General features: G+C 38.1%; 1 protein-coding gene and 1 long non-coding RNA gene across 4 annotated transcripts in view; one reads left to right on the plus strand and one right to left on the minus strand.

Annotated features, from left to right (window-relative positions):
- The window catches only part of ksr2 (kinase suppressor of ras 2), a 120,193-nt gene that overhangs the window by 82,228 nt on the left and 21,396 nt on the right, over positions 1–16,569 (minus strand). For 2 of the 3 annotated variants that reach the window (XM_076891119.1, XM_076891118.1), the window contains exons 4-5: positions 8,845–8,880; positions 6,583–7,084 (exon numbers count right to left, since the gene is read on the minus strand). In XM_076891119.1, coding sequence (XP_076747234.1) covers positions 6,583–7,084; positions 8,845–8,880 — 538 coding nt within the window. The remainder of the gene's footprint in view (positions 1–6,582; positions 7,085–8,844; positions 8,881–16,569) is intronic. The other variant, XM_076891120.1, reaches the window with a different exon arrangement.
- LOC143421521 (uncharacterized) overlaps positions 1–16,569 on the plus strand; it is a 34,654-nt gene that overhangs the window by 3,515 nt on the left and 14,570 nt on the right. The gene's annotated exons all lie outside the window — the stretch shown is intronic.

Genomic DNA, 16,569 nt, shown 5'->3' on the forward strand with positions numbered 1-16,569 from the left:
TAGGTCTCATAATCTGTCATTTACTAAAAAACCTCGAAGAAGAAAAACATGAGCAAGTCACTTTTTAGTATTTAATCACCACAGTAATTGAATTTTCATTCAAACGAAGCAGCAATACAGGTGAAAATACAAAGAAGTAATCCACATCTGTGTCCTTTTCTCTACCCTGTGCCTGGAAAAGAGTTTGATCGCTCAGTTACCTCCCTGCCGTAGACTGTGACAAAATTAGTTTGAAACATGGGCTTTTGCTTCACTGCAGATCTGATACAAAATCTTTGGGCACCTGACTGAAGGTCAGACAGACCGAAACGTAATTTAATTAATACTCTAGCAGTAAGCGAGACAGTGTGTGGGAGTTCCATTTGATTGCTTTTATGAAGTGCAACTTATCGGAAAGACTTATTTAAATGCAACTACAATGTCATCTTAGTGTCACTGCATGATGCCAAAAGACTGGTTTGAACTGAATTTAGTGATGTATTTTAAACATTTTCAATGCAGCATTTAATTGGGGGGTTTTTTGTGCTTGTTTGTTTGTTTTTTTAAATAAATAATATAAAGGCTTTTTTTTCTCAAAAAAGCTTTAGTAGTTGGAGGAAGTTCTTTGTATTCACAGAACAATTATTAAATGTCTGTGAGCAGTGCCTCCCTAGTCTTTTATTTGCATAATGAAATTATTACCTTAATTAAGACGTGTTTCTATTTAGCTTGATATCATTTACACATTAACACATCTGCCTGTTTTTGATACACACTTTTTCATTTTGTGGCTTCCTTTTGCAAAACAAAAGTCTCTTCTTGGAGACAACAGCTGCAGCCATATTTAAACATTGTTGTTTGTCCATGAACGGCACACATTTTTTGATCTAATGGCCTATTAGCTGCGGAATGCAAAAGTGTTGAATCTGTTAAAATGCAAAACACTTATTTTCCATCCTTAATTCTTCTTGGAAGGTAATGTTTATATCACTGTTGAGCCATACCTCTTAGCAAAACGATTCTCTGTAATGTTAATGAGTTGGTTTTCTAATAATTCTGCTTTGAATCGACACCTCATTAGCATCCTTAGAGCTTTCTGTTTTTTAAGCTGCCAAAAATGACCTTATTACCAGTTGAAAACGCCTACAAGTAAAGGCAGTGAGCAGCTAGCAAGCTATCTGCATCAAGAGACACAGGACAAAATCACTTCTACACAAGACTGAATATATTTGGACTAGCACTTGACAGGTGGTGAGAAAGAAGACTCCAATTTCCCCAAAAGGAGAAAGTTTCCCTCTCTCATGCATTATGACTTGCAAAATTGGCAGCGGTTTCATTCCAGGGTGAGAGTTTCTTGAATTCATAGATACACATCGGTAAGGAGGCAATTTGCTCATTATTTCTATGGAGGGATAGAAACCATCCTGTGGTTCACTGCAAGCTGAAAGGAAAACACATTATCACACAGACAAACATATTAAACCAAGAAGGACAAAGCTATCAAGCAGAAGACGAGCGTCCACACCAGCAGACCACAGTATTTGCTGAGCTTTTCGATGAAAAAAAGCATTCGGAATCAATTTTCAAGCCATGATTGCAAAAATGTCAGTATCTCAAAGCTATCGTGTGAAAAAATAAAAAAACGTGGAAATGGAGGCTAATATACATTAGAAAGGATATGAAGATGCTTCGAAAGCCAACTTTAGAGAACGTGTACAATGCAAAAACATTTCTAAATGATTTTAGATGATATATATGCCAAAAAAGAATAACACTAAACATATCTTGAAATTGAAAGCACTCAGATATTAATATAACTTTGCTTTCACACTGTGATGACGACAACACACCATGAACATGAGTGGAAAAATGCTGAAAGCCGAATATGATTACTTTCCATTCATATCCATGTTTTATCTCCTTTTTAAAATCTTTATCTCTGAGTTAATGGTTATAGTTGATTGCATCCAAGATAAAAAATTTAAAAAAAGATGGCAAGAGGAACTCTTCACATTTTCACACATTGAAACCCCCATTATCTATCATATCGTATCTGTCAAAACCAAACTCGAGTTTTCTTTCAACAAAGTATGGGGGGGGCAGTCTTGCACATTCAGCTGCACTGTCTTTGTGCAGTGATAATCAGAAATTAGATAATGAGAAATTAGCCCATATCTCATTAAGATGAAGGGAGAATAATGTCTCTTGGGGTCAGAGGGTAATCCCTGCCTATTGCGTCCTGGCCACATTGCCAGGCAATTAAGCACAAGAAAATGAGAACCCAAGGAGCACTATGCACTTATTAAAATCCTAGTAACAGGGGGCAATGTGGGAAGTATGGAAAGAGCATAGCAAAAAGCTTTTTATTTAGCTTAAAAAAAAAACAAAAAAACTTGTGTGATATTTTACGTATTTTTATCAAGGTTTTTCCCTCTGGTGGAATATTTGTAAGATTCTCATCTTCCCAAATCTTTAAGTGAAAAACCACATGACGAATCGTGATGCAGCATTTAAGAAATAATCAAACTGTATGATTCAGTCTTCAGTCTCCTTTGCATCAAGGAAGAGAAAAACAAACTGACACCTACTACTTCCTTGCACAGACATAAAAGAAACAAGAGACGCCAGAGACGAAAAACCAACCTGATGCTTGCCAGCACCATTCTGCATCCAATTATGATGTATTAGGAGAGGTACTAAGCTATCAGAGAAGCCAGCAAATCTGCCCTGTCTCAATGAGTTGCAACATTTCCAGGCATACATTTTCCATTGATTAGAGTGGCTCAATTCACAGTCTGCAGTTTATCACTGCTTTGGGACCGGTAATCAATTCTCTAATGCCGTTTGAGCCTATTCACTGGAGCTATGATCCAGTCGTCACCAAGCAGATACACACATACACACAGCCATGCCCACTGATATTGTGGATGTAGCCCTGTGTACATCCAGGCCCATACCACATATAACCCAGATGGCCATCATAAAAGCAGAGGACAGCTCTAAAATATTAACTTACCAAGTGTAGCAGTGATGGGGCACTGTCATCTAATGGTATTATCAAAATGAGTGCAGCTCTCCTGAGGCAGACTCTGGTTCCTGATTACCAAGCAGTGGTGGACCCTGTTTGTGACCAAATCTGATCAGCATAGCACCAGACATAGGGAAGGCCAGTCAGGAACTCAGCCCGAAGGCCCCTTATCTCTACCGACAGGCCGGTGGTCCTTTATAGGCAATGATGTCCTCCCAGGAATTAATCTGATTGGGGTCTGGTGGAAGATTAAGTTCCAGTAAAACTGCTAAAGGAAAGGTATGGTCCTAACCTCCCTTCTAAGCCATTCCTTTCTTGGATCAGAATGAATTACATTTTGAGACTTTGTACAGAGCAGAGGGAGGACAGGACTGCATCTCTGAATGTTTGCTTCAGGCAGGGCTTCAACTGAAATTAACTGACCACCGCTACCTTAGACTATTATCACTGAGATCATTTTTACACTGAAACAATTTGGTGAAATAGAAGCCATGAAGCTTCAAACCTAAATTAAAACAAAGCCTTACCTAATTCTGCATTTGATCCATCATCATCTGCCTTGCAAACAAAATATAATATTAACATTCCTCTCCTGGTACTGATTAAATCCCTAAAACCCTATCACAGGTTTTCACATTTGTGAAAATAAATACTTTTAAATGGCTTAGATGTAACACTGCCCCTCTGCCTTTATCAGTTTAAGTAGATGTGTGAATATGCAACATTATCAATTCTTTTATCTCCTATGGTATCATACAGCTTCAAATTTTGACTGTCTATAAAACAGCATAATATAGTTTTGAAACCCATATCATTTGTATCTGTGAATTATATCTGACAATCAAGAAATCATTGAAATAGGACCAAGTGAAGTAGACTAAAAGATACTCAAAAGCCAGACATTATGGCGGGGTCAAAGGAAATTCAGGAAGAAATGAGAGATACAATAATTTACAGCAATTCTGCAAAGATGAGTGGGCCAAAATTCCTCCACAGCGCTGTAAAAGACTCATTGTCAGTTCTTGCAAACAAAGGGCCATGTAGGTTTGGATTTATTTCCCCCCTTACTAAATAAACGTCTTCATTTAGAAACTGCATTTTGTGTTTACTCGTGTTATGTTTGTATAATATTTACATTTGTTTGATTATCTGAAACATTTAAGTCTGACAAACATACAAAAAAAAATACTGAAAACACTTCAGGTGCCATATAATGACACATGTAGGATCTTGGTCAGACTTTCAAGATAGACAGCTGCAATCCATATGTTTTTGACTAGTAAGCTTAGTATATAGGTTTGGATGCGCCAACTGTGACTTCACCACAGCCTCATAAGCATTTAAACTGGCGCACAGGGCACACTGGACTCTTCCCCTGAATGATAGGTGTTGCTACTCGGAAACAAAAAATAGCAGCAGAAGAAGTCAACACAAAGCAAAGCAAGTCATAGACTCATATTGCTTCATGAAGGTAACAAAAATCAAGAAGTGCATGACAAACCAAAACAACACCAAAATGCAGTGTGCACCAGCTGCAAGTGTATACTAGGTGTAAAGTCCCTTCTTTTCATGCTGTGCTGAAAACTGTTGTGTAAAAGTTTCAATTACCGTATTTTCCGCACTATAAGGCGCACTTAAAATCCTTTAATTTTCTCAACAACAAAAGATCGACAGTGCACCTTATAATCCGGTGAGCCTTATGTATGAATTCTATGCTTACAGACCTCGAACCGATTTTATGTGGTACACATTCTGTCAAAAAATGTTTTAGTATGACTTTGGGAAGTTACGAAGCTGCACCGCTTGATGGATTGTCGGAGCATTACGGCTCCATAGTCAAGAGCCTCGCAGAGTAATCTGGGTCCAAAACTCAGTCTGCTTCAGGTCCCAAAGTTAAACGAGCAGTGGCATCACTGAGAGTTAAATACTGTCTAAATTATTTCATCTTTAATAAAATGATCAGTGTTGCTGCTTTACCAGGTGTAACAATGAAGTTTAACATCCAGGCATCCATGAAAACAGAATTTATTAAATTTAACGGAGTTAGAAGTTAGCAGAAAGTTAACTCGCTAGTTTCCATACAGCAAAATCTCCAGTGTTAAATTAACACTGGAGAGTGTCTATATGGGTCCACACCTCTGAGTGTTAAATACAACACTGTTGAGTGTTAAATTAACACTTTTGACAGTGTTATATGTTTAAAAGTAACCTAGTCAGTTTTGAAGATTAGCAAAGACTAACACTGAGCAGTGCTGATTTTCTAACACTGGAATATTTCTAACATTTTGAGTTATTTTCCAGTGTTAGAAAATCAGCACTGCTCAGTGTTAGTCTTTGCTAATCTTCAAAACTGACTAGGTTACTTTTAAACATATAACACTGTCAAAAGTGTTAATTTAACACTCAACAGTGTTGTATTTAACACTCAGAGGTGTGGACCCATATAGACACTCTCCAGTGTTAATTTAACACTGGAGATTTTGCTGTGCACCTATCATGATCTGACTGAGAGATTTCTGAAAAAATTAAAACGTACAGCTCTGCTATCACTTCCAACATACATGAAGACAGAAAACTAAACAGCAGTGATGTTTGTAGGGTTACTGAAATTGGACTAGCTGGTATATAATGATGTGCTACGTGATCGCTCGCACACAGCTATGTTAGCATAACATAAACAGTGAAGCTGGAGGAATAATGCTAACTTTTTTCCACTCAATAAAAGTTAACGTGAGGGTTCCCGATGGTCAGGAACAAATGCAATCGCATGGCAGGATGCTGTAAACGGACCAAACTTCAGTCAAGAGAACAAGTGAGATAATCCATCCACAATACGAGGTTAGTCATTAATATACTGCAACAACATGGGAATATAGCAGCTGCGAGAGAATTCAACATTAATGAATCAATGGTACGGAAGTGGAGGGAGCAAGAAGAATGAGTTGAGTAAAATTTGACTTATCTGACTGTTTTGTTTCGCTTAATGTGCCTTATAATGCGGTGCGCCTTATGTATGAAAACAGTGCGTCTTCTAATCCAGTGCGCCTTATGGTCCGAAAAATACAGTGATTCATTCCATAAATGTGGTAATAATAACTCATAAAGGAATTGCCTATTTGTGTTTTAATCACAGATGGTTACATTTTGTTATTGTCTTTATGTTGTTTCTGCTACTTTCTTATTTTTATTAGGGTAAACTATAGTGTCTAAAGTAAAGTCACAGGCAAAAATTATATATTTAATAATACTTTCATTCAGTGGATTAACTTGACATAAATCAGCCCTTAATTGTTTATTGTTTAGTCACAGAATTCTTTAAATGATATTTAATCCTTGGTTCTAATGCCCAAAACTTCCATATAGAGGCTCATTTGCAAACATTCCAAAAAAACACTTTGGAATACATTAATAACATTTAATTTGTTTTTTCCCATGGTTTGGGAATGATAAACGTAAATACCAACTTCTGAAGCCTAGAAGTAAAATAACCTCTGTATTCACTCAAAAACACACACAGTGCTCCAAAATGGCTGCCACTATTTGCCATTAAAAATCCAGAGAAGCACAAAACTTACTTTGGTGTCTGTGTGTCATCCAAGCGGTTCCCCAGCTGGAACTCATGGGATTTGCTGCGGTGCAGAGCGGTGAAGCCTGGCAAAAGATGGATAAGTTTGCGGCTTGGCGGAGGTGGTGTTCCTGGGGCCTTCACCTTATTCCTTCGCCGCATGGGAGGAGTGCCAGGTGGGGTCATGGTGTTGACCACCAAATGAGTCCGAGGAGGGGTGTGACCAAAATGCCTCTGGCGGGGTGATGGGGGCAGGGAGCGATGACCAGAGTCCAAGGGAGGGAAGAGCCCTGAAGAGGGGCTGTCGACAGTGAGTCGATCGGCATACAAAGGGGGGGCCAGGGCCTGTGGGCTGTGGCACATGTGCTGGTTGTACTTGGACTGGACTTTGGGGCTTTGAGAGAGCTGGAACCGAATCCACTGACTGGCCTCTGGCTGGCACACCGGAGTGTTTTCTTTGCCAGATTCTGATGTGGGCCACTGAATGGACCAGTCCTGTTTGGTCTGGCTCCCTGTTGAAAGTCCACAAAGACAGAGACAAACATCTGGTTGTAACATGTTGCTAAAATACATTTTTCACAATTTTACAAAAATAACAAAATAACATATTTTAGCTGCACGTAGTGGTTTCAACTCATGCAAATAGTTTTGGTTTCGTTTGTCCAGGTGTGGAGATATCCGTCTACAATTCAATATCCACCTACAGTACTGTACGAAAGTCTTGAGCCGTCCCTCAATTCTTTATTTTTTGCTGGGAAAAAGTGGAATAGGTGCAGTGATTCATTGACTCATCCAACAACGAACATCAAAAGATATAAGGCAAAAACAGAGTTTGTACAAATAAAACAAGCTTCATGTTCATTCTTCAACCCAGCCTGAACTCTCTTAAGCAGTTAGTCTTCAGGAATAGTTCTCCAGGCTTCTTGAAGGACATTCAAAGCTCTTCTGTGGATGGTGACTGCTTTTTGCTCCACTCTCACACTTCTTCAGTAATGTTGAGCTCTGGGCTCTGGAGAGGCCAATCCATGTCTGATAATGTTCCATTGTGTGTATTTCTATCCAGGTATGCTTTTACTGCTTCGGCAGTATGTTTGGGATCACTGTTATGATGAAAAATAAAGCTGATATATAACAGCTCTAAGGCCATGTTCAGAAGGTACTGCATGTTGGCTCAAAATCTGAATGTACTTTCCGCATTCATAATTCCAAAAAACATTAAATACACCACTGGCTGAAATGCAGCCCCAAACCATGACAGAGTCTCCAACATGTTTATAGACGGCTGTAGACACTCACTCTTGTACCTCTTTCTTGACTCGCTCTGTACCTCTAACAATTTGAGTTAACGTGTTCAAATTCTGTTGCCACTGAACTGATGACTCTGTCAGGTCTTGTGCTTTCCTGGATTTTTTCCTATTTCCTTACATGACTGTATGTACTTTTGTGTACTTAAGTACAAGAACTTCGCTGAAAATGAGTGAAAAAAACAGCCAATTTAAAGATCTTCAAAAAAAAAAAAAACCCTGAATAACTATAGCTTAAGACCATTCTTAAAAATCACTAAAAACTCCATGGAAAAAACAAAGGTTTGAGGGGTGACTCATGACTTTTGCATAGTACTGTGTGCAATATATTTTACATGGAATAATAAATGGAATTCTGTTCATGTTTCTCACAGCTTTGTAAAAGACTACCCATGAAAAACTAAAATGCAACATTGCTCTGCAAAACAAAAAATACTTACATTTTTTTTAAATGAACCCAAAACTAAAACTGTCTGTATATCAAGACACAACTTAGATTAAAGGAAGAAGTTATTTTTTTGTAATTTGAGCATTTTGCAATAAAATGGTGCAGTTAAACTAAGCACGTTCTTCGTGTAATACTAAAATATCCATAAGCATTTTTTGTCTTAATTGAAGCATTTGATGAAGTCCTAGGGCAAAGAATATATTTACAACAAGTTAACTGCATTCATCTGAGCAATGAAAAATACATTTTTTCCATTATCTGATGTGAGCACACGAGCAGCAGTGGTGTTCAAATATGCTGGCGTGGAGCAGATTAAGCATCGCTTGATGGAGGAAGAGAATGAGAAATGGAAAAGTGCTCAAGAACAGAACAGGGCAAAGCTGCATGAGTTAAAACACAAGCTGACTTTTACTAAAACTAAACTTTCAGCTGAATGACAGAGAAAGATCAACAGAGAAAAAAATACTTGAAAGTGAGCAGCCAAAATGAGTGTTTTTGAGTTCAGATGACAATACTTTACCTCCATTATTGTGCAATTTATCCTCCTCAAGTTGTTCTTCAGAAAGAAACAAAAAAGGAATGTGTTTATTGATCTGGAAGAGAAACGACTGAAATAGTGTGCAGTATTCTATCCGTCTATCTACACAACCAAATGCACAACCAAAAGGCTATTTAGAAAAACAAAACATAAAGTACAATTGATCTTGGGTACATCGAAGCAGATGCAGCATCTCATGCATGACTGAGTGTGCACAAACTTGACCTCACAGTTTTAAAAAAATGTTTTTGACCGTCAAGCCACCATTAATGCAAATTTTCTGTCAACAACCCCATACTCTCTTCTTTTTGTGTGCCTTTTTTTTTTTTTTCTTCCATCTGACATTGTCTCTAAGGAACTATAAGCAATGCAAATGCACACACTTTCACAATGGCAACATCAAATGAACCACGAAAATATCAGCAATAAAAAGTCCCAGAAGAATTGCAAAAGTTAGAGGAGGGTGGGGGCGATGGGGGTAGTGAGCAGCTTTTCTATAATGTTATGAAGAAGATGCTGGAAGAAATGATGAGTTATGGGAAGAGACAACTGAAGACACAAGAGTCCTGATATATGGCAAGTTTCAAGGGTGTCATTTTTTTTCTTTAAATATTTTCATTTGTTCTGCATCTGAGAATTTTTAATAGTTGCTAACACATCACCACCCTACAGAGAGCTGGTTCCACAGGAGAGGGATCTGGAAGATAAAGGCTCTTCCTCCTATTCAACTCTTAAATACCAGTACCCAAGAAACGGCAAGTAAACCAGCAGCGATCCAGAGTAAAAATCTGGTTAGATAAGATTTTTAGGGGTGAGTACAATAACCTCAGTTTTATCTAAATTTAGAAGCAGAAAAATTAGAGGTCATCCAGGTCCTCATGTCTTTAAGACATCCCTGCAGTTTAATAAATTGAGGTGTGTTATCTGGCTTCATAGATAGATAAAGTTAGATGTCATCTGCATAGCAGTGAAAATGTATGCTATGGCTTTTAATGACGGTATCAAAGGAAAGCATGTATGATGTAAAAAGAATAGGTCCCAGTACAGAACCCTATGGAGCTCTATAGTTAACCTTTGTGTGTGAAGAGTGTGTTAGATAGATATGATTCAAACCACAGCATCACTGTGCCTATAATCCCCATGGCGTTAATGCCGTTTCCCTATTGTAATGAGCTGTGAACCCTGATTGAAACTCCCCCCCCCCAAAAAAAACTCCCCTGCTAATGATTTGTTCGATGCTTTAATGATTACTTAGATGCTTTAATGATTACCAGTTGTTTTTTTTTATGGTTAAAACCTTATTTGTGAAAAAATTCATGAGGTCATTTCTAGTTAACGTTAAAGGAATGGTTGGCTCAACTGTGCTCTGACCTTTTGTCAGCCTGGCTAAAGAGAAACCTGGAGTTGTTCTTTTTTCTTCAATCAATGATGAATAGTGAGATGTTCTGGCTTTACACATGGCTTTTTTATAGAGCAACAAACTATTTTTGTCACGGGAGTGGAACGGACTCAGGCGCAGACTGAGGTAGCACAGTTCAACGACACTTTATTAATCACACTGGTGCACTATATACACGTGAAGGGGGGGGAAACACCAGGGTCCCGGGGATCACTTGGCTGGGGAGACACACTTCTTCGCACTCGCTCTGCTCCTCGTCCAAACAGTCTCCACACAAGCAGCTCAGCTCACTCTCCTACTCACGGGGTCCAGGGGTCACAAAAGGGCTGATCCAGGTAAACCTGTTTACACAGACGAGGGTAAGTCGAAGGCAAACACGGGAACAGTAGAATCGCAAGGAAGCCAGGCAATACTAACGAGAGTTACTCAATATTCCAGCGACGAACAGCTCAGAGCCCCAGCCTTAAGAGCCAGAGAACTGCAATCCGCTCGAGATCAGCTGCAGGTGCGTGGGCCAAGGGCAGGAGCCCAATCAGAGCTCCGCCCAGGCAGACAGGTAGGAGAGACAGAGTGAGAGAAAAACAACAAACACTTGTGGCCACACTGGGCTGGCCGGGGAGGCACAGGGACCATGACAATTTTACCAGGCTTAATGGAGATCTTCTAAAATAGTGAGACACCATTTCCTCTCCAGATTATGAGTTATCTGCTTTAAGGTGTGTGTTTGAGAATTATATGTTTGAAGGAAATTATATCTATAAACTTAGTTACACACTTTAAGAAACATCTGCTGTGGCGAAATTTATATCCCATTGCTGAGTAATCCATTATTGTAAATGTACATGTTATTAGGAAATGATCAGACAAAAGCAGATTTTCTGGGAATACTGTTAACTTTTCAGTTTCTATGCCATATCTCAGAACAAGATCTAGAGCGGGATTAAAGTTATGGGTGGCTTCTTTTAAATTTTGAAAGATGACTATCTAGATGGATGTTAAAATCACAGACAATAATGTGTTTATCTGAGCTGACCCCTAAATCAGATAAAAACTCTGAGAAATCAGATAAAAACTCTGAGTAAGCACCAGGTCAACAATACATAACAACAAATAAAACTGTTTTTTAAGTTTTCCAGTTACAGTGGACAAGGCTCAAAGTCAGGCTTTCAAATGAATTAAAACTCTGTCTGGGTCTTTGGTTGATTAATAAGTTAGAGTGAATGATTGTTGCCATGCCTCTGGTATGAAAACTTTTGGACCAAAAGTCCAGTTAATTACATTTTGAGCATGATTATCTTCTAGATTAGTGACCAACAGGTATTAAATCGCTGACCAATCAAATCGCTGTAAAATAGCTTCACCATTCGAGGAAAATCCCTTGGACTTCTGTGTATGGACAGCCGGAAAGTTTTTTAATAGCACCCAAAGTCTTTATGTTTCCCTAATGAACTTTGGTGATAAATATAGCTGAAACTGTTTTTTACTGTTAACTGTAAACAACTTTATAAAAATTGTATTGTTCTATAAAGATTCATCTTTGGTCCTAAAACAGGACACCTATATGTACTTGCTGATCTTACATCAAATTTACATTGAGACTAAGGAAACATTTGAATTCTGTTTTTTAGATTTATTGTTTTACTTTCTCTCAAACTGTTAAACACCACCAAAGCTGCAGGTGAAAAAAAACAAAACAATTTTCTCCTGTGTTTGAATGATAATACTGTGATATTGATACAGTAAGTCTGTTAAATAACCAGCCAGCCTTTTTTTTTGGCTTTGAATGGGCTAGACTTTACTATAGTAGATCTTTAGCGGTCGTACTGAAGAAAACACATTCTTGCAGCACTTTTAACAGTAAACTGCTGCACACATTCATGCCACTGCTTTGTCTGCAGGAGCTGTGTTGGTGTTGCTTTCCATCTATATTATTTGTGTTATCTTTTCATATTTTTCATACAATATAGTTTTATCTTCTTCTGCAAAATCAGCTGATTTGATAAAAATATAGATCTACATTTGTATGGATTGGTCAGATGCCACCAGTGCCACTTCTTTCATGTTACCACGCACTGAGGTCCCTTTTTAGAAATATAACTACATGTCATGGAGAGGCGGATGGAAATAACAGTTATTGGTTGTATCTTGCTTGTTCACAATACAAAGTTCAAGGTTCTTTATTTGCCATTTGTGCATAAAACCCTCAGTCAAGGCAAATGGAATTCTTGTGTAGATCGCTCTCAGTCTGTATACTATAAACACAATAGCCATGTTACACATATATAGTTTTCTTTTTCACAGTTTCAGAGTTCTGACAATCCTTGCATAGACTGAATCAGTTCTAAAGATCTCTCTTTTACTTTTTATTGGTCAATATTTTTTTAGCCGTTGCGTGCTTTACTACTACTGCTATTTAGACTCTCAGCATAGTGCTTTAAATCAAAAGAACTAAAATTCTGCACAGAAAAAATAACCTGGATTGTTACTGTTCTCGTTCATTCATAGTTATTTTAACCAATTAAACTGGAGATAACAGAAGGTAAAGGCTAAACAACCAGTAATATGAATATATATATATATATAATAAATAATAATTTTATATTATATTTAAAAAAAAACAGTGTCCCTGATTAGTTCCTGCTCTCTGGCTGACAATTATAATCAGGGAACCTGGTATTGTCTTGGTTGTCATAGAAACCAATTGGTTGTCAGCACTGCCTGGCACGTGGTTATGCATCTCCTGCACAGAATATGTTTCCGAGAACAATGGCAAATCCAAAACTATGATCAGAATATTTATCATGCTGTAGCTGCCTTTCTGCCCTCAGTGAGGCTGCCTGAAGATCACGCTTACATATATCTAAAGCCAGAATTCATAGCTGCAAAATCCTTTAGAAAGACAGGCTGTAAAGGAGTGCTCATCCACAGATGTTCCTCAATCATCCCTTCTTTATTAGCAGAAATAAAACCATGACAAGCCACTCAGAAGTGTAAAAATTCTGCTTGACCCAACATGAATAATCAAAGACCACCGATAGGTTTTATAGCTTACGGGTGAGAGACATTAGATAGCAGACTGGGGCTGATTGAAGGGTGTTTAATACCTTCGGACTGTCCAATTACCAAATAGGTAGCTTTTGGATATGCCAACATCGATGATTTAAATTACAATATTCCTTTTGGCAGTTATACTCTTGTGTAAGCCTGCCTCACTTAAAAAATACTTTTGACAGTGTTTATTAAGCTGATACCCAAGTGAAATTTCTCTGCATGAGAAGCAATGAACTTGAATCACACTAATAAAACTGTTGCTTCAAGTCCTGATTCAGTCCATGAAGCACACTAGTATCTTAGCAACAGCTTTAGCAAAATAGTAACAGGAGCTGACTGATGAATTTCTTGTTTCAGATCATCTCACCTAAGCAAAAGCCTGAGGCAAATCAAAAACAGCTCGCTGCTAAATTAGATGAAGAACACATACTGAGCGTAACCCCTTTGAGATCTGTGATTTAAGTTAATTTGTGTGTCTTGTGCTCGTTAGACAGTACATTTTTGAAGTTGCATTTCATGGAGAGTTTTGATATTAAAAATGCTCTTTATATAATATGTAATTAATAATTTAAATAACCCTAACTTCATGGGGCAAAAGGCATATCAACAAGACAATAACCTGCTGACATCAATGCTTTGCTATTCAATCGTTTTTCTGCTGAGGCTTTCTTCCAGTGCCCTTAAAACTGCATTATTTTATGGGTTTTTTATTATTTTATTACTAAACAAAACTATATTAACTGTGTGAAACTGTAAAATGATCAAAATATACTTTGAGCCACTTTTGATTCCCAATTGATGAAAATGAATTGATGATGATGATCTGAGCAATAAATCAGTGTCCAATTCTTAAGCCATCTTATAATATGAGAGACAGTCCTGGTTGATTTCTGCTTTCATTAGCTCTGAATGTCATAATGAGATCAGATATTCTCTTTCATTTGAGGCAAACAAAACCAGGGTAAGTTTTAAATGTGATTTGATTGGAAACTCTAAAGCTAATTAATAATTCTCTTCCTGGTTCTTTTGTTTTTACATGGTGCACATTCTCGCACTGTAATAATACTAAGGAGAGTATAGACTTATAAGTGCAGGTTGTTAGTGGCACTAGATGATAAGATTATACAGTGTGAGTAAAAAAATGTTTTACCATAGAATAAAAAGGGTTTTTTTATTTTAAGAATTATAGCAATTTCTAGTACACGTGGCCCCATTTTCATGAGCTCAAAATTAACTGGACAAGCTTACTGGACAAATTTAAACTCAAGAATTGTCTTTGATATATGGATGAAAATCCCTAGCAATCCATGGACACCCCTAAATGCTCTGTTTCATTTCTTGAGATGCTGCTCTCTTCCCCTCATTCTGGTACAAGTCAATCTTGGTCCTTCAAATTATTTTTTCAAAACTGTGCAGGTCTTTTTCGATGCTTTCTGATAAAATCTGATCTTTTTCTTGGGTGGTCTTCTTGTTCTTTGCACCTTGTAGCAAACTATTTGTAATTACATTCATGAAGACATCTCTTGATTGTAGATTGTGATAGTAACAAGCCAGCCTCTTCAAGCATGTGCTTTACTTGGTTAGACGTTGTGAATAATTCTGTCATTATGCACTTTAGCTGTCTTCAATGGTCTTTCAGGCCTTTCACTGTTGTAGAGTTGGCCAGTTTATTATTTTTTAAGACTGTCTTATACTGTTGATTTGGCCACTGCTTTGATACATCTGACAGGTTTATTTTGTTTTATCAGCCTCTGACTCTTTATATCTTATATTTAAAATTCCAATGAAAAGCTACAGATTAAAGTCTTTAAATCAAGCTCAGATTTTGTTAATTGAACACTGCCAATCGGCCAGTGCTCATCAGACCCAATACCTGTCATGATGCTGGATCTGTAACCCAGTGGTTCAGTATTTGGACAGTTTGAATCTGGTTGAAGTTCTGAATTCTGAGTTTAGTTATACTCTGAGTGACTTATGTTTAGTTTTCTTGTGCTTACAAGCTCTGAGTCCTTTTGCATTTCCACTTTTGATGTCTCTCTGTCTCCTTCCTGCGTTCTTTGTATTTGGTCTGTCATGTCTATCACGTAGGATAAGTTCTGTCTGAATGTTTATTCATCCGTGTTCCAGTCGTGTCTCTCACTCCCTCTATTCCTTGTATTCTGTCAGGTCGTGTCTCATGTTTCCGGTTTTATTTTGATAGTCCCTTGTCTCGTGTTCAGTGTATTCAGTTTTTCTTCCTCCCTTTCTCGTTATATCTTGCCTCAGAATTGCTATTTATAGATAACAAATTCCTAAAAGGTGTATGTAAATGCATAAAAAGACAAAAGGCTCTTCCATAAGATTCCATAACCTTCTCGGGTTTAAAAAAAAACAAACAAACAAAAAACAAAACTTTCTTTATGGTCAGGCCTTTAGTTTAATGAGCCCTTTCTGTGTTTCACCCCTTTTATTAGCAGATGTTGGCCATGTTTATGCATAACTTCAGATGTAATTCTGGAGCCACATCATCATCAATCTTCCATTCTCTGCTCTCACCTGAATAACCCTGCATCTCCACATCAACTGTCGAGAAACTGCAGTGATTAATGCAAATAGCACACCCCAACACCATTAATGGTGCGAGCTTAACACGTGGCGAGGCTTTGAGAAATGCAGATAACAGCCTCATAATTGGACTAATTACCTCTAAATGTGTTGCTTCTTTAGGCTAAATGGCAATGAAATGCCACTGGGACAGTAGCTGGTCTATCTCACCGCCACTGTAAACAGGATTTGGTGAAAAGGGCAATGGCTGAGTTCAATATATGCAGTCTCCCTTTTTAATCATGACTCTTTTGAATTGGGGGTTTGTGGATGTTCTTGCAGTGTAATCAGTGGGACTCAAAGTTAGAGTCTGCTAATTAGTTAACAGCCAATAGGGACCACCTATGGGTGTGCAGGAAGACAGGTGTTGGGGGTGGGGGGTTGCATCTTCTGGTCGCTTTCCTTTCCCGATGCGTCTGCTTTTTTTCTTCGCAACATGAAGACGCTTCTTCTTCACCTCCCGTTGTCATCACCTATGTCTCGCCCTAATTTTCTCTCCTGATATTGCACGCGCACCCCCATCCCCATACATACCCTCTTCACTTTCCTGTCCACCTCCGATTCCTTATCTCGCATCTTCTGTGCCTCCCTATCCACTGCTTTTACTCATCTCTTTTTCTTGCTGATGGCATTTGAAGCCAATTAGGTGTTTTTATGCATGTAAAGCTGTCTGA

The sequence above is a fragment of the Maylandia zebra genome, linkage group LG12 (assembly GCF_041146795.1).
Source record: "Maylandia zebra isolate NMK-2024a linkage group LG12, Mzebra_GT3a, whole genome shotgun sequence".
Lineage (NCBI taxonomy): Eukaryota > Metazoa > Chordata > Actinopteri > Cichliformes > Cichlidae > Maylandia > Maylandia zebra.